The 18,728-nt window shown below is 40.3% G+C and overlaps 1 protein-coding gene across 1 annotated transcript in view; it reads right to left on the bottom strand.

The window, feature by feature from the left end:
- MAP4K5 (mitogen-activated protein kinase kinase kinase kinase 5) overlaps positions 1–18,728 on the bottom strand; it is a 56,697-nt gene that overhangs the window by 21,881 nt on the left and 16,088 nt on the right. The window contains exons 2-8 of the mRNA XM_088057621.1: positions 15,628–15,685; positions 6,186–6,276; positions 5,025–5,089; positions 3,809–3,864; positions 3,312–3,359; positions 3,181–3,223; positions 1,919–1,991 (exon numbers count right to left, since the gene is read on the bottom strand). Coding sequence (XP_087913747.1) covers positions 1,919–1,991; positions 3,181–3,223; positions 3,312–3,359; positions 3,809–3,864; positions 5,025–5,089; positions 6,186–6,276; positions 15,628–15,685 — 434 coding nt within the window. The remainder of the gene's footprint in view (positions 1–1,918; positions 1,992–3,180; positions 3,224–3,311; positions 3,360–3,808; positions 3,865–5,024; positions 5,090–6,185; positions 6,277–15,627; positions 15,686–18,728) is intronic.

The raw sequence follows: 18,728 nt of genomic DNA, 5'->3' as shown, positions 1-18,728 counted from the left end.
ATGCTTTGTCCCAAATACCAAAAAAACAACTAGTAATCACCACAGGTTTTTCCACTTTCTCTTGCCCCACGCTGGGCCCCAAGAAATTGTATTTGTTTCAGTTTAGGGTAAATTTGGGAGAAAAACTTTAAATGGGGTTTCTCTAGGAAAACAGAATTTAAATTACTTTTTTTTGTTAATTGGTTTGGGGGAAAAATTTTTTTTTTGGAGAGAAGTGGAAAAAGTTGTTTATTTAACAGAAATTGAATAATATTAAACAATAAAATTAATTAAAAGCTAAAGAGAAGCTCTGTCTTGCTGTTTGTTTTGCAGATGCTTCAGTCTAGGAGTAGGATGTGGGGGAGTGATTTTTTTTTAACACAAACTGTGTTTTTTTTTTTGTTTTGTTTTTAGGGTCAGTTTTAAAGGTGTAGAACTTAATATATAACATAAACTAGGTGATTTGGGATACTAGTATTATAAAGTTATTCTAGGACATTTCACTATTTTTATATTGTTAACTTATTATTAAAATTAAGATATATTTTAACTTTACAACACATACATTATGTACGGATAAGGGTATTTATTTATGCACATACCAAAATAAATAGAATTAAATGAAATGTCTAACTGTTGGATGTGATGGGGATTTATAATTTGAAATATCTCGTATTCCCCCCAAGAAAGAGAGAACAAGGGTGGGGGGAAATGAACAGGAGGAATACAAATATTTTTATGTCTAATGGAGTAAGGAAAGGATTTTATGTTCAGACTGGGTTTTGATCATTACAGAAATACTTTCAAAAATTTTATTAACATTAACATTACACAAAACATTGCACACTAATTTAAGTGATGTATTTCAATATTATTTACTTATGATGTATTTCAATATTATTCCACAAAGTATGTATTTCAGGGAGTTGTTTTTTTGGGTTTATTTTCCCAAAGCTCTGGAAATATCTTGGATCTAAGGATCTAATGACAATTAATGTGAACTTTGTATGTTTTAAACAGTGGGTATAATCTTTTGAAATGTCTGACCACAAATTAAGGGACACAAAATCAATGTGCTGAATACAACATAACAAAAACAAACACAAAACACAAATAAAAGTCACATTAAAGAGCAAGGTAGGGACACAAAGTACTCAAAAGCTCCTTGAGGATGTAAATACTCATCTTAGGAGAGGGGATGCATCTGGATCACCTCTGGATCACCCCATTCCCAACAGGGAATCACCCTGAGATATTCTTGGGAAGCACCCAGAGGTGTTTTGGGAGCAGCATTCCCAGGAAATGTGTGAATGAACAGATGCCCTCAGCCCTCCTTCTCCAGGGCAACAACAATTAAAAGCCGTTGTTTGCCCAAAAACACCAAAACCCAGTGATGCCCAAACCAAACTAAATTTCCATATTAATCCAGCACAAGGTTTACAGTGATTATTTGCATATTAAATGGTGCCTCCGTGCAGACATTAATCAGTAGAGATGATTAAAAGATAAGTTTGAAAATCTGGTTTCCTTTCTGCACAGAAATCAGAAAGACACTATTTTAGCCACTAAAAATGTAAGGCTGAGAAACTAAATAACCATTGGTATCCTCCCCAAAAAGGGAGAATAATCTGCAAAAATAAAAGTGGGAGAAACAAATAAATAGAAATAGAAATAGAAATATATAAAATATATATATAAATATAAATGTAACTATAACTATAAATTTAAATATATTAAAACACTGTCTCAAATATCAAGCAGCTTTTTTTCCAGCAACAGATCAGCTCCAATCAGTGCTTCCCAGATTTTTACCCTTTGGGCATTTCACTTGGAAGAAAGGGAATTTATGCAATTTCTATATCCATATGTGTGTATTTGAGGATTTTTGGCAGAAATACAGGCTCAGCTTTGCAGCACAGCAATCAAAGTGGTTTCTTACCAGTAAGGGGTGCCAATAAAGGATTTCCTCTTTGCAATAGTGGCTGTTATTTTTGCTGCTACCCCAAAGTCAGCTGGAAAATAAAATCAAACCATCAGAGCCTTAGAAATCACAGTTATAAAACCCCAGTCTTCCTGTTTTATGAAAGAACAATCATGTGTCTCATCCAAATTAAAAATTAATTAAGGGAAACAGTCGAAGATTAATAATAGGATTATTAATGTCTTTTCACTGACACTCCAAATCGAAGAGTTTTCTTTCTACACACAGCTCCTCTCTTAGATCATTTTTCCATCTCACAATACATCAAGCAGAGGAAATTTAAGAGGAAAAACAGCATCATGCCTTGGAAAAGGCACTTTTTGTGTGTTATTTCTGGAGGAACTGTGATGGGACATCTGTTCTCTGCACTGGAGGTTCTGTCTAGGGGTCAATCATCCCTTGCTTGAACTCTCACACATCAGCTGCTCTTACAGAGCCAAAAATCATTTAAATCCATTTTGGTTTGATTGATTGGTGGCATGAAAGCTGGAGGATAACTTGGGAAAATCCAGCCAGGCAAAAGGCAGGTACCACCATGTAGCCAAATTTGATTTAGGGAGTGGAATCTCCTCTCAGTGTCAAGGTTTTATTCCTATTTTTTCCTTCTTTAGACAGCTCTCCTTTCCCAGCACAGCATTCCCACTTTTCCACATCTGCAAGGCTTTGGAGATGCTCTCCCAAACAGGAGATCCTTGAAGACTCTGAGGGACAACTGCCATCCTGGCAAATTCCAAGAAAATCTGGGAGGTTTAAAGGCTGGGTGGTTGAATAATGAAATTCTCTATAATTTCTTGATAGAAATATATTTATATATATCCAACTGCCATCCTGGCCAGGGGTAAAAACTGATATCCAGGTAATGCCATCCTGGCAAATTCCAAGAAAATTTGGGAGGTTTAAAGGCTGGGTGGTTGAATAATGAAATTCTCTACAATTTCTTGATAGAATACTAAACTTCTCATCTCCTACATAGCCTAGCCATGGATACACACTTTGTCATCACCTTCTATCATCTTTTATTGCCCCAAACAATCATGGAATAATTTAGGCTGGAAAAGACCTTGAAATTATTATTATTGTTATTGCTATTAAAATTATAAATTTAAAATTATAAATTATAAATCATTATTGGAGTGCAGCCATTCCCCATGTCCCCAAGTGCCACATCCACACAGCTTTTAAATCCATTAATTCCAAATTCCAAAGCTCAGGCAACTCACCCAATTTAACATCTCCATGGTCTGTCAGGAGGATGTTTGCACCCTAAAAGAAAAAGAATTAAAAATCTTTACCAGGAATATTTTGCCTGTACTTGGAAGTGTAAGATCAATTTCTCAAGGTTCCAAGTTACCTTTATATCTCTGTGCATTTTTCCCTTCATGTGTAAATAAGCAAGACCCTGGAAATAAAAGACACAATGAATTATTCATTTGTTAACATCCTACAAAGCCAGTTCCATGTAATAAATTTAATTTTTTTCTTTCTATTTTATTTGAAAGTGAAGACATTTGAGATTTGCAGATAAGGGATGCTTCATCTTGTATTTCTTTGCTATCAACAGTCATAAAATGAAAGAGAATTTTATTTATCTGGTTGCAGCATTTTAGCCCCAGACATCATTAAATTTACTTCTACATGGTGGGCAGGCAGTTCAAAATTTAAGCAAATATTTGCACTATATCACACTAGAATTTCTTGGTCATTTTTATTTTATTTACAGTATGGAAAATAATAGATTACCATGGTTAATTAGTTTCTGCTTGATTCCCAATAGAAGTGCTGGAACTGAACTAATTTTCTATATCTATTTATACAAAATAAACACTTTATTGTGCAGAAGTACATTACCTGTAGGGTTTCTCTGCACACATAAGCAATTTGCAACTCTGACAGAGGTCCTGTTACTGGAAATAAAGATTCAAAAATTAACTTTACAACATAGAGCACATAAATTAACATTGTAAAGCAGCCAAAAAGTGATTTGTCCATGCCAAAGTTAAAGGCTGGTTTTACATGATCTGTATTGTACACTGAGCTGAAAGGAGGGGTTTGTTTGCTTGTTTTACAGAAAGGCTTTCTGTAAAAAAAAAAACAACCCTAACAACACCATGAAAGAAGACAATAGTGTGAAGAAAATCTGTTTTCACAGAATCTAATTATTATTTTACCAGTGATTTTTGTAGTATTCTGTATTGTCAGCAAACTTAAAAGTGACTTCTGCTAATATTTTTGCGGAATAAAATATTCTTTTATTCTGCTAAATAATAAAATAAATAACATTTCATAACAGGGACTCTCTGAGGGGCTTGGAATTGTTTTAAAGGGCTTGTATTAAATAGGTGAAAAATAAAGCAGAAAGAGCTCAGGCATCCAAAAAATCAGTGTTATCATTTAAAGGCAGAGCCAATATTTTTCCAACAACTCAAATAAATTATTCTACAGCAGCAACAACTCCAGATGAAACTTCAGGGAGGAAAATAATACAAGAGTGAGATGATATTTCACAGGGGCAGGAATAAGAGCAATTTTTCCCCTTTGAAGATAAAATTTTGAGATTTCCCAATGAAAATTGCTTCCTCACCCCATGCACAGTGCCCATATCCAACTGTTCTGCCATAAAATGTTAAATATTTATTCAAATATTATGTCAATAATTTTTGACATATTTGAATAAATATATTATATATTATATATTATATATTATATAATACTATAATGTAGTAACATATAATATTATATAATAATAATAATATATAGAAAAATACAGCAAAATATAATATAATATAATATAATATAATATAATATAATATAATATAATATAATATAATATAATACAATGCCAAATTTATTCTAATATTATGCCAATATTAAAATGTCAATTTTAATATCAATTTTTTAACCTGGAAAGTGCTTTCAAAATCTACTGACTGTAGCTAAAAAACATCATTTATGCCCCACAAACCCCTCACAGCAATGCCAACTGTTCCCTGTAGGTTTATTATTTATTTTTCTGTTTGCAGAAAGCTTCCCAAAATAAAAAAAGTGAAAATAAGTGTCCAAGTACCATGGTAAATGTCCTGGAGGGATCCCCCACCACAGTATTCCATGCATATCCACAGCTTCTCACGGCTACCAAAACAAAATTAAAACACAGACATCAGAAGATGATTGATCTGGATGCAGAACAGAGTTAATCACCATTATTTTAATTATTTTCCATTAGTCTTCATCACTCTCTGTTAAAAATACACATTCTGATACAGCAGTTACACTGTTATTAATTCTTGTGTTGTTAATATAAATTTTCATGTTATCAATATATATATTTTCACCAATTAAAACAAAAATTTTATGGCAAAGTCCCTGAGAAATATTTAAACATTATCAAACATCAAAGGTGGTGCTTTAACTGAAATTTATCTGCTATTAGCATAATTACATTAAATATCAAATTAAACTCGGTGTTTCAGTCTTAAATTCAAATTACCTCATTATATCTAAAAAAAACCTCTTCACGCCCTCCAAAATGGGGAATTAGAAATTCAGCCATTTAATTCCAGTTGAATCCATTTGGGCTGCAGGGATTATTTAAATGCAGCCCCTTCAAGAAACCTAAAGATGAAATCTCGTAGAAAAAAAAAAAAAACAGGCAAATTGCAGATTTATATTTCCACAGAGCCAATGGATAAATGGCAGAATTCCACAGAAATGGAGAATATTCCCTGATTTCCTGTATAATCTTTAATGGAAGGTGCAGTGAGCTGACACCACCTTGGTTCTGCCTCTATTTTTAACCAGAACTGTGAAAAATGAAAAATCAGCAGCTCGGATTTTTAACTCCCCAGCCATATTTTCATAGCTCAGACAACTCTAATTAAATAAAATATCCAAAGGCAATTCTGCTCTTGAGAAAAAAAAACGAGCTGCTTTTCTATTAGAACTGATAAATGTGTGAGTAGGACTGGATATGTTGCAAGAGTCTCCAAGGGAAAAATTTCTTTCTGTTCCTAGTGATAAAAATATTCCAGCCTTTTGGCCAGCAGAGAAAACAAAATATTAGTCACTTTTGTTTTTTAAATTGGGTTGGCTTTAAAAAAAAAAACCAACAAAACAAGAGCAATTCAACCTCTGGAAGAAGATTTAACGAGGATCCAAGGACTAAACCAGACTGGGACTGTTTTAGGAGAGAAGCAGCAGGAATGTTGATATAAAAAATGGGATTTACCTGAGATAACTCCCAAAATAGGCGACTATGTTGCAATGTTTGCATTCTTTAACCATATAGATCTCTTGCTGTATCAGTGAGAAGTCATCTCCTGAAAAACAGGAAACAGCCAGGGTTACATCAGGAACTGCTGAACCTTCAGAGAGGTCTGGAGGGATGTAAAGAAATTTGGGAAAACATGCCAAGGGCCTGGATCCCGGCCAAGCCCTTCTGAGCCCATCATCCTCAGCTGAATTCCTTGCTCTTTGCTTTTGTGAGGCTTATTTGTGAGAAATATTGTGAGAAATATTGTGAGAAATACTGTGAGAAATATTCCTTGAAGATCCACAGAGCAGGGCTGGCCTGAGAGTGATCCATGAGTTCAGAGAGCTCTGGGAAAGCAGCACAGGGATCCAGGGAAGGAATAAATTCAAAATTCACTTTTCAATCTTGATTTCCATCCAGCTGCTCCAAACAGGAGGATTGTTGGAAGCTAATTCCAGAAAGGCTGGAAAAGTGGAGCCCACATTCCACAGGGTGATTATGAGGAATATTTCATTCCCAAGGGACCTGGATGGAGTTGACTCAGAGCTGCCTCATTGGCACATCCTAAATATCTTTTTTTTTTTCAGAAAAAAAAAAGGATCTACTGAAAAATCCATTATGAGTAGGGTATGTTTCTGACACTTTAACATAAAAGGGTAATTTTTTATAAATTAAAAAAGCCATTATTTCAGAGATGCAATTATATTTGTATTTCTATAGATAATAAATCCCCTGAGAGAATTTTCCCCAGAATCCTGCACTCAAACCCGGCAGCTCTGCTTTCATATTTTCTATATTATTAACTTTATTCATCCTTTGGCATGGAAGTACAAAGGGGAATGGCTTTAAGCTGAAGAAAGGGATATTTAAATGGAATATGAGGATGAAATTCTTCCCTGGGAGGATTGTGAGCTGGCTCACAACTGTGGCTGCCCCTGGATCCCTGGGAGTGTCCAAGGCCAGGCTGGACAAGGCTTGGAGAAACCTGGGATGGTGGAAGGTGTCCCTGGGCATGGCAGGATCTGGAATGGAATGAGCTTTAATGTCTCTTGCAACCCAAATTATTCTGGGATGTTTACTTTTGTTTAAAGTTTCCTCAGTAAAATTCCCTCCTATATTAAAGTCAGGGATGTCCAACCCAGAAAACACAAACTGCTTTATCCTGTTCCCTTTAATTTAGATGATTTTGACAAGTCCAAGAGGACTCAAGCTCTGCTGTAAATTGAATTCTTCATGTGTTTATTTAAGTAGCAGCACAGCTAATATTTTTTAATAAGCTCTTTTAAAATAGATGTTTATATTTGCTGAGCTTTGAGGCAGCTTCCCTGAGAACAGTGTCACTGGCAAAAGTACCAGTGTGGTATAAAATAAATTATCACAACCTTTATGTCTCAGTGACTGCCAGGCTTTTATTGAAGAAAATAACTACAAAATACAAAGGTAAAAGGGAACCCACTCACAAGAATCCACCCCTGACTGATTTAAGTAAATCCTCAAGGGCTTCTTGACGTTGCATTATATGGAGGAACACTTCACTGGGGCAGGAAAACAGTAGTAGAGAAGTTTCAAATGTCAAGAGGCTTTTTATAAACACCAGTAGTATTTTTTTAACCAATGAAAAAGCGAAAAGGCAACACAACTTCCATAAATTTAGCACAAATTTCACACTGGGCTTGGTTTAGGGGTTACCTTGCAGCTACAACTTTGCTTGGATTCACACATCCTGCTTATAAATGATCACTGTGAGTGAAGGATTCCCGAGTTTAGAGAAGCATGGAATGGGTTGGTTGGAAGGGAACTTAAATTCCATCCCATTCCAGCTCCTGCCATGCCCAGGGACACCTTTCCCTATCCCAGGCTGCTCCAAGCCCTGTCCAACCTGGCCTTGGACACTTCCAGGGATCCAGGGGCAGCCCCAGCTGCTCTGGGCACCCTGTGCCAGGGCTTCCCACCCTCCCAGCCAGGAATTCCTTCCCAATAGCCAACCTAAATCTACCCTCTCCCAGTTTAAAGCCATTCCCCCTTGTTCAAAGTCCCTCTCATTCATTTTTATAAGATTCTTTAATTCGAGTTTAAACCTCGTGGATTCATTCCTCCCATTTCTCCAACAAAACTTCCTCACGGAAATCGTTGAATTCTCACAGACAACAACTGGAGCATTTTCAAACTACTCAAGTATTTTCAAGAAAGTCAAATCTAAACAATGTTGAAAGCAAAATCTTCCCACCCCATACTGAAAAAATTCCATCTTTCTCCACTCCCCGTTGTCCAGTGCCAAATCCCGGTGGCCTCTTCAAATCAAAGAATCCTTGAAACATCAGCTGCAGCCTTTCAGCACAGCTGAATCCTGACCCATGTGAAAATCATCCCCAAGCATCCCCAAAACAGCAAAACCTTGGAAAAAAAGCTGAAACTGCACGTGGATTGCGCTTCTGAGCGTGGGGCACCAGCCAAGCAGTTCTAGGAACTGTGACTAATGGGGGAAAAATTAAGGGAATGCAGAGATTTGGGCTAGAAAAGGTCTGACAGTGAAAAGATAACAACCTCCATGCATATAAAATATAGCAAGGAAGTGGGGAGAAGGGATAATCTGTCTCCAGTTTTGTAATAGGACAATTAGCAATGGGATTAAATTGCCTTAACCTACATTCCCTGTACAGATGAAAAGGTTTTCCTACTGGAGTAATATCAGGGATGGGAATCTGTGAAATTTCCAACAAATGAAATAAAAAAAGAAGAAAATGGTCAACAAAAACCCACCAGGAATGACTTGGAATGATCCTGGCTGTAGCAGAGGGAGACAGCAAAGATGATCTTGTGGTTTACTATTCATAAATGAAGAATTCATGCAAGAAATGAGGGTTACTTACAGAGAAAGGGGGAAAAAAAAGGGTTTGGAAGAGAAAGAAGAAAGGGAGCAGATTCAGAAGTAGCAAACTCATGGAAAGAAGTTATCCATGAGAAAAGTTTGGCAAAAATATGGAGGAAATTATTCTGAAAGATGAGACACAGAGATAGGAGAGAAGATGTATAGCTGCTCAAAGATGACAAGAATGAATACAAAACAAACCAATTCAGAATTTCCAGGCAGCTGGAGTATTAATCTTGGCAAGAGATGCTGGAATAGGGCAAAAATTAAATATCCTTGGATAGCAGGGAAAAAAACAGACAGAATTTGTAGAAAATACTTCAATGAGAGGGAGACAGCAAGATAAAAATAATTAGACCAAAGGTGACAAAATATCCATACAAAGAGATCTGTTTTAGCTGTCAGGGATTTAATGGTAACAGGGAATTGGGAAAATTGGGTTTTGCCTGCTCACATGTTGGCAGTTTTGGGAAGTGTGGCACACCAGGCAGGAACATCCATCAGGGGAATGCTGCAAGGCCCATGAGCAGGGATTGAGTCACTGCAGCTTCCTCAGTTTTTGTGGAATTTTATCTCTGCAGAGAGGGACACAATGGAATATTCTCCTTGGACAGATTATTCTGCTTGTCCCCAGCTGGCAGGGAGGGGACTGCAGGAACCCACAGCCCTGTCGTGGGGTGGGATCTGAGCCCATCCCAGAAGCTGAGCAAGGTAAGGGCTGTGGGTTCCTGCTGTCCTGAATCATTTATTCATGATAAATCTGTTTTTAAATGGGAGATCACAGAGGAAACTGGTGGCACATCAAGAGCTGTGAATTATTCTACCTGCAGAGCTCATCCATGTGAGAGGCTGGGAGAGCTGGGAATGTTCACCTGAAGAGGAGAAGGATCCAGGGAGAGCTCAGAGCCCCTTGCAGGGCCTGAAGGGGCTCCAGGAGAGCTGGAGAGGGACTGGGGACAAGGGATGGAGGGACAGGACACAGGGAATGGCTCCCAGTGCCAGAGGGCAGGGATGGATGGGAGATTGGGAATTGGGAATTCCTGGCTGTCAGGGTGAGAGGCCCTGGCACAGGGTGCCCAGAGAAGCTGTGGCTGCCCCTGGATCCCTGTGAGTGCCCAAGGCCAGGCTGGATGGGGCTTGGAGCAGCCTGGGATAGTGGGAGGTGTCCCTGCCATGGCAGGGGTGGGATGGGATGGGATTTAAGGTCCTTTCACACCCAAACCATTCTGTGATTCTATAATTCTATGCAGAGCTGGAATGTAGAGATATCCTGCCGAGTTTTCCTGAATGGAGAGCACGTGGAGAGCATGGGAAGGCTCTGATGGCTCCAGTGCCTATCACACAGCATTCCTGGGCCTTTGGGCATTCCTGATCCTCATGGTTTTTACTCAACTTTATTCCTGCACATATTTTCACGTGCTCTGAGTGGTCCCACCCTGCAAGAAGACCCCGGATCACTTGTCACAACTATTGCTGGGAAGAGCTGTGAATCCAAAAGGTGACTTATTGGGGGAGAAATTCCTCGGTTTTGTTTTAAATTGGTTTATTCTGCATCACTTCAGAGCTGCATCACGGGGCTGGTGCTGTGTGGGAGCAGAGGGAGGGACAGAAGTGATGGCACTCAGAGACATCCCAGTGTCACCAGAGGGTGGGACACAGGCACATTGGAAGAGGCCAGACCTTCAAGGTGCAGCACTCCTGTCCACTCCCTCACCCACCACGCTGATGGACATGGAGATGTGACTCCCAAACCTCTCCAGGCAGCCTGAGCTGGGATTTTTAATACTATAATGAAGATTGAAGATTTTTAATACTATAGTTAAAATTACAGATTATAAATATACATATATATTATTAAATATCATACATAATATATATTATATAGTATAATATATATAATAAAGAGTATAATATATTATAAATATATATTTATAATTTATATATTTATAATCTATAAATACAGATTTTTAATACTATAGTTAGCATTTGCCATTTAAAAATGAGATGACATTAACAGCAGGATTGGAGAGACACTTGTAAGGGATGCTGAAGGACAAAGAGCAGGGTCAAACCATTGCAACCCTGGGACCATTCCTCAAACATTTCTTATTTCAGGTTCAGGCTGTGCTGATGAAAGGGCTTTCCCAAAATGCAGGATCCTTCATCCTGTTTTATCCATATCTTCTATATATTTTTTTTATATGCTGTTTTATCCAGACTGTTTTTCACAGGATTCATGGAAACCTGCAGTCTGACAGAAAAAAATTAAATTCCCCAAACTTGAAACTTAAGAAACTTGATTCCAAGCAGCTATTTGGAAACAGTGATGTTTCCACCAGCAGATTTTCCTGCTGGGCATGGAGCTGCCAACAGCTAACCACTGATGGTCTTCATAATCTCTCTGCTGATACAAAACATTTCTGAGGGTGATGTGCTGCCAGGAGCTCCACAGAAAGGAGCACACAAGAGTTTGGAGTGTTCTGGTCCATCACCAGAACAATTTCCCTGTGGATTTTCTCTTCTGCCCTGCCTGGGTCCAGTTTATGAGCAGCCATCTAAACATCTAATTGATATTGCCCAGAGAAGCTGTGGCTGTCCCAGTCCTGGAGGATCCAAGGTCAGGTTGGACAGAGCTTTTTAGCAACCTGGGACAGTGGAAGGTGTCCCTTCCCATGGCAGGGGGTGGACTGGGATGATTTTTAAGGTCCTTTCCAACCCAAATCATTCAGGGATTTTGGGATTCCTCTCTCTTGGCAGTTTCTTTTCCTCTCTCCTTGCCTTACCTACCCACTGCTGTACAGCTCAGTCTTTCATTTTCACTCTCCCTCTTCACTATTGCTATTTTTCTTGATGTATTTTTGCCAAATGATTTATTCTCCTAATTCACCCCAAGTGTCACACTCTGCATTACTTTCCAACTAAAATGTGTGGCTTTCCAGCTCCTTCCCTACTTGTAGCACTTCCTTCCCCCACCACAACCTCTTCTGTCGACTTTCCCCATCCCAGAAACTGTTTTAAGTGAAAACTCACACTACCTGGATCCTGCTCTGGATCCACACATTTCTTAAGAGGAACAGTGGATTATAAATTCACTATAAGGATGCAAAGTAAAATCTGACCCCATTTCAACAAGTTGAATGTAATTAAAATGTTTGGCACTCTGGATTCGAAGTCCACGCTGCTTTGAGGCTGTGGCAGCACCACATGGGACATGGAATGGGACACACAGGCCACATTCCAGGCTTTTGAACGCCTGGAACCTCAGGCACTCGGCCCCAGACACGATCCCAAACCCAACCAGGCTGCACAGCACGAGGCATGGAAGGTTTGTGCCGTAATGAGAAGTTATTTTCGTATTTCTTCAACCCCAGGTGCTGCCAACAGCAGTTCAAGCCCAGCAGGCTTAGTTTAAATCAGCCTCAGGCTTAGTTTAAATCAGCCTCAGGCTGGTTCTTCTCCATAGCTCATGTCATCCTTAGGGAATTGGCTGTATGGAAAATGCGGCTGCCTTGTCCCAGTCCCTGGAGGTGCTGTGCTGCTCTCGTGGTCCAGAGGGGCCAGACCCCCTTCTGAGCCAGACTCAGCCCCGTGGCCGTGCTCCTGTGTGGAAAATCTCCTTCCTGAGCTGGCTGAAGCACAGGATTCAACACACACCTCATGAAGCAGACCTGGCTTGGAATGCACCGAGCACAGCTCCTCACACCTCTGGATGACTCTGCCTCCTACGGCTCCGTGTCCAGTTGAAGATCCAACTTGAAATAGGTAACTGGCTATTTCTGGGATTTCAAATGGAAAATGCAATCATTGGACCAAAAAAACCCAACCAAACCCAGCGGTGAGATTCTTCTGTAACCTCGCAGAAGGTTCTGAACGTGACAGAGGGCATTATTTATCCTGACAGCAGTATTTAAAACAGACATTAGCATATTTAAAAATATTTTTTATGATATTCTCCCAGGGAGAAAGTTCCGTGGCTGCAAAATCCACTGGCAAATAATTCCCTCTTTGTATTGAGTCCCCTCTCAATTCATCTGCTAAACCCATAGAAGGAAGAGGCTTTAGTGTTTCAGACAGTTTTGGCTGCTACGCTGCTGAGTACAGTTGGATTAGTTTCTGAAATAGAATTGGCTCTCAAATTATTTGAAGCATTTGTACTCAGGGAATGCTGGGAAATGTCATTAGCGTGCCATAATACTTTTGCCTAATGCTCTCCAAAGTCTATGCCAAAAAAATAAAAAAAAAAATAAAAAAAAGGGAAAAACATTATTTTGACTCCAAGTGACTGTGGGAGCAGACCTAGAGAACTGCCCCAAATTCAAATAAATTAATGACAGCAACCTTTGAAGCTGAGTTTGTTTTCTTTGTCTGGAGAAGAGACAAAGGTAAGAGCTGATGAAATAAAATACAGATCCATGCTGGGATCTGTTTCCAGCTGGAGACTCTTTGGGTACTCGCTCACTACCTGCAGGAGATGAGGGAGGAACAGGAATAAACCAGGATTCCCCCCTGCCATGACAGCAATATCCTGAATCTCGTCAAATCCTGCCATTTTATTGAGTGCAGTTCCTTCAGCTTTCATTCAACACATTCCTCACCTCCTCTGGACCATTCTCTGCTTCAGAGTCTTTTGCTCCCAATTCCCCTGTCTGTGGATTAATCAAGTGTTGAGTTTGGAGCTCTTATTTTTCCATCAGCTAATTAATTGTCATCGATGAGACACATCCTCCTCTTCAGAAGATGAAAGGAGGAGGAGCCTCCTCATCTTCTGGAGCCTATTTTTCCACTGACTAACTTAGCGAATTTATTGTTAATTTTATTCCAGCTGTGCCCTACTGTGTGAGAGGAACTTGTGCTGGTGTCTGGAGGGGCTGCCCTTCCCAGGAAACCACCACAGGTAATTCCAACAGCTCCTGACCTGGTCCAGGAATTGATAGTGCCCTGCAATTTACAGTCTTCAAAAACCACTTAAAACCCTTAAAATTAGTCAGAAAATTCAAGCGTGTAGCAGCCAATTATTAATTTCTTTAAACATCTGTAGTATTTTGAACATGAGAACTAAAAAGGAATAATAAATAAGTAAATAAATGCTGTGAATCCTCCTTAAAAACCAAACACCCAGCAAGATCCCTGCCAAGAGGCTGTGGGTGTACATGCGATGGATGGAGATCAGGTTGGCAACGTTTAAAAGAAAACGAATTAAAAAAACAAAACAAAACAAACTAGAATAAATCACTTCCCTGTGGTGATCAGACCAATATAATTAAACAGAAGACATGGTCATCAGTGCTAATTAAAACTGGGGCCAGAGTCCTGCATTTATCACTGTAGTGCTTAAAGCAGCATCCAGGAAAGGCAGAATTCTGCTCCTCCCTCAGTTCTATGGACAGAGGATTCGGCCTCTGCTTCACTTCAGCTTCCAAAACAGTTCTTCAAATGCAGAATAAAACCAGATACACTTCATTTGGATTAGCTGACAGAGTGCAGGAGGAAGTTTCTCACCTAGGTAGCAGTAGGTTATTACTGCCCTTTTTCTGTCCCTAAAGCACTGCTCTGCCTCACCACAGCCCTGCTGGGGAGAGTGTTTTGCTCTGCACAGCCCCACTGCCCCAAACTCTGGCCACAGAAGCATTTCAGGGTTTGCGGGATTCCCACTGCCTAATTAACCTTATCACTGCAGTCCACCTAATAAACCCATGCCTGCTCTGCCAAGGGCACTGAGCAGTCACAGTCACCCAAAGGCAGTGGTTCTCCCCCGAGTCTCCCCTGCTTTTTCTACCTTCAGCCTTTAAACACATTTCTTTTTCTGCACAGAACCAACCAGAAATAAAAATGAACTCTCCCCTCAGGCCCTTTAGCCCTGGATGGTTTTTAAGTTCTCTTCCAGCTCAAATCACTCTGGGATTCTGTGACCCTTCCAGCATAAACCATTCTAGGATTCTATGGTTTCCACTCAGGACACAATTTCAGATTTCAGCTCTCTGTGCAGGACTCAGATTAAACTTCAGCTCAGCAAATCTCCTGGGCATCAAGAGAGATCCCCTGGGTCTCCTGCTTTTAGGAGTGGCAGAAACTCCACAGGGAAGTGACAGTAGGAGCCATCCTCCTCCCTGAGCACAGCTTAAAGAGAAGATGACACATCCAAAAACAGGGCTCTGGTTTTCCCAGTGCACCTCTGGTGGGAGTTAGGATCACTGCCTAATCCCTTCCCCCTTTCAACTCCCACAGCCCACCAGCTCCTCACTGCCTCAGAGCTCACAATTTACCATCTGTCCCTAATCTTCTCTTTGTACTAACAACACGTTGTAATTGCAACATCTCTTTATGCAACGATTGATCAGGCAGATAAGAACAAACAAGGAAATAGTGAGCATGACACAGCCAAGAGCAGTGGTACATCCTGCAGGGCTTCCTGTCATCTAACCACTGAAACTATATAAAAAAAACAACCCCAAACACTTCTTTTGTCTAGAACTTCACAGTGGGTGAAAATAAACACATGGAAAAAATGAAAATGCGATTCAAAAATACAGGAAAGAATGTCAAACTTACCAGGCTCTAACTTGATTATTTTTACAGCAGCCAGTTCTCCTGTATGAAGATTTCTAGCCTGAAATGAGAGAGTTAAGATATATTTAATCATAATTCAAAGGCACTTCACAGTCTTACAGGTTGTACAAAAATATGATGTTGTCTGATACAAGTATAATGCAAGGCTGAGACCAACGTGGGTGAGGATAATCTGGATTTAGAATTAGAACAGCACCAACCAGGTTGGAATTGTGAAGTGCTCCTGGCAGTTCCTTTCCAGACTTTAAAACATCTACCAGCCAATCACAGAGTCACTGAGATTGGAAAAGCCCTCCAAGGTCATCCAACGTGTGACTGTCACCACTTTGTCACCCAGCCCAGAGCACTGAGAGCCACATCCAGAAATTCCCTGGACACCTCCAGGGATGGGGATTCCAAATCTCCCTGGGCAGCTCTTTTCAATGCCTGACCATTCTTTCGAGGAAGAAATTCCTCCTCATGTCTGACCTGAACCTGGAAATGAGAGTTCTCATCTCTCAAACACCATTTTTAAGGGAAGTTTCTGGCACTCAAGGATGCACCAGGGGTTCACCCATCTCATGGTGCTAAAACCCAGCAAAAGTGGAACTGAGAGGGCAGGAGAGGCACTGCAGAGACACCAGGGATGAATCACAGCAACAACTTCACTCTGCCAACTCCTTCCTTGGTCCCTACAATCTTCCTCCTCCTCCTCCTCCTCCTCCTCTTCTTCCTCCTCCTCCTCCTCCTCCTCCTCCTCCTCCTCCTTCTCCTCCTCCTCCTCCTCCTCCTCCTCCTCCTCCTCCTCCGAAGAAGAAGAAGAAGAAGAAGAAGAAGAAGAAGAAGAAGAAGAAGAAGAAGAAGAAGAAGAAGAAGAAGAAGAAGAAGAAGAAGAAGAAGAAGAAGAAGAAGAAGCAGCTCCAATTAAGCCTTTACAGAACTGTCCTCTCTGGATATGCTCCAAATTTCAACTGAGAATTCAGTGCTGGAAGAAAACGTTACAGGAACCTCAGATATAGAAAGTTTTAAGAGAGGATTTCAGGAACACTTTCTAGTAACTAAATCATTCAGGCACCATCAGCACAACTAAACTACTATTCAGGCACACAACCTGATTTAATTAGGACTGTGGCTGAGCATCCAAGAGTTACAGGAGTTTAATTCCAATTGTTTCATTCTTACCCTAAAAAATATGCAGAGTTTTCCAAACAGATGAAATCTGGTGAAGAAGTGGATTAGAGAAAATGGAGGGAAAAGTGGGTTAAGTTAAATCAATTTGGATTTAAGATGAGGATGTAAAGGAAATTTGACCCTGTGAAGGGAGTCATTATAGAAAGCTCTTCTCTTGTGCATGGACAAGAAATCTTAAAAATAGAAAAATCAAGAGTTTGAAGGATTAACCCCTCAGTTTTATCAACACTTAGTCAAGCTTCAAAATAGGGAAAGGCTTTCCAGCCAGGAAAAAAACCAAACCAAATGGAACCACACCAAACCCAACCCAATGATTGGCCTTTCAAAGTCCTGCAGTGCTAAGACATGAGATGGGTGCCCAAATGCAGGCCAAGGACTCAAATATGACTCAACTTGATCTCAAAGAGAACCTGAACAACTCTACAAAGGACCCAAACATCTGCTGACAAAATCAGAGTCATCTGCAAACCACAAAAAAAAACCATTCACCACTTCTGAAATCACCTTCTCACCCAGGTGCTTTTAAACCACAGCAAAATCCTTGGTGCCCTTCAAAATCCAGAAGGAGCAGGTGGATCCCAGTGGGATAAAGGATTGGGATTGCTCTGGTCCTATTACACCAGTGTGAAACTGGGATGTTCCCAGCAGGGACACACACTCTGCCTCAGCAAACCCAGGGATGCTCCACTATCCACACTTTTATCCAGGAACAGAGATAAAGTCACCTGCACCGTTTCCAGAGTATCAGCTTCACTTCTGGAGTATGAAAAGGATCGTATTCCTCACAAATATTCCTTTTCCACACAAGCAGTAACTGCCACTGTCATGCTGGAGCCTGAAGGAATGGATGGAGTCTGCCAAAGGTCTGCTTGGCTGGGATCTGAAGGTTCAGGCTGGGGATCACTGCAGTTCCTGGCTCTCAGCTCTCACACACGACACAACTCCACTAAATCGCGTCCTGCTGCTTTCCAACAGCCCCATTAAGCTCATATATAATCTATAGCTTGGACATGGACTATTTTGGGTTTCAACCATTAAACTTTGCCTGCTGGAACACTAAAAAGTCCCCGCTGGGTTGATATTTATGACCTAAACTTATCAAGTTGCCTGAGCCACTGTGTTTTTTGGTCCCACAGCTTTCATCTTCCACCAGACACATTCTTGAGTTGATGACACCAAGACCACACGTGATCATTAACTCCTGTCGTGCCAGAACCGAAGGCAAAATCCCAAGTATTCCCTGGTCCTTGAAACCCTTGTGTGGATCTCCAGATAAGGAATGGTTTTAGATCTCCAGTCTAGACACTGGCATCACGAGCACGCAGCAAATCACCCGAAATGTTTCCCAAGAGACATCAGAAATGTCACCGGAGGCTTTTGTTCCCTCCTCTTGGCTTGCAGCAGCTTTGCACAGGTACACACAGCTCCACCTTCCCCTCTCCCACCTGTCAGCTGAACACTCCATCAATAATGAATTACTGCTCTCATTAAAAATGTAACAAGGCGAGGGCTAAAAACTGGTTCTCCGTGTACACGCCTAGATGTGAAAACCGTCAGCTCAGGATTCCTCAGCTCACTTTGGGATGTGTTAGTTAAATAAATCCTCATTTCCCACGAGTCACTGCAGTTTGCATCATTCTCATTTCTTTAAAAAAGAACTCTGCAGTTACCAAGGGAGTCACAGACGGGAAGGCACTGCATCAACACCACCAACTTTGTGAATCAAACCTGAAATCTGACTGGAAATGATATCTGACAAAATGATAAGTCCCTAATGTGAAAAATTAGTTAATGATCTCAGTCTGTCTTATTCATATATTTCTGCACTGCAGAGGGGGAACTACAGGCTAAGAAATTACAGTTCTTCGACTCATGTTATTTATGTTTTCTGAGCCCAACAGCAAAATACCTGC

The sequence above is a fragment of the Pseudopodoces humilis genome, chromosome 7, assembly GCF_049639895.1.
Source record: "Pseudopodoces humilis isolate 2021_Gansu_Grassland_sample_001 chromosome 7, ASM4963989v1, whole genome shotgun sequence".
NCBI classification, from domain to species: Eukaryota; Metazoa; Chordata; class Aves; order Passeriformes; family Paridae; genus Pseudopodoces; species Pseudopodoces humilis.
Note: the sequence above shows the minus strand (reverse complement) of the source record. Positions and strands in the feature narration are given on the sequence as shown.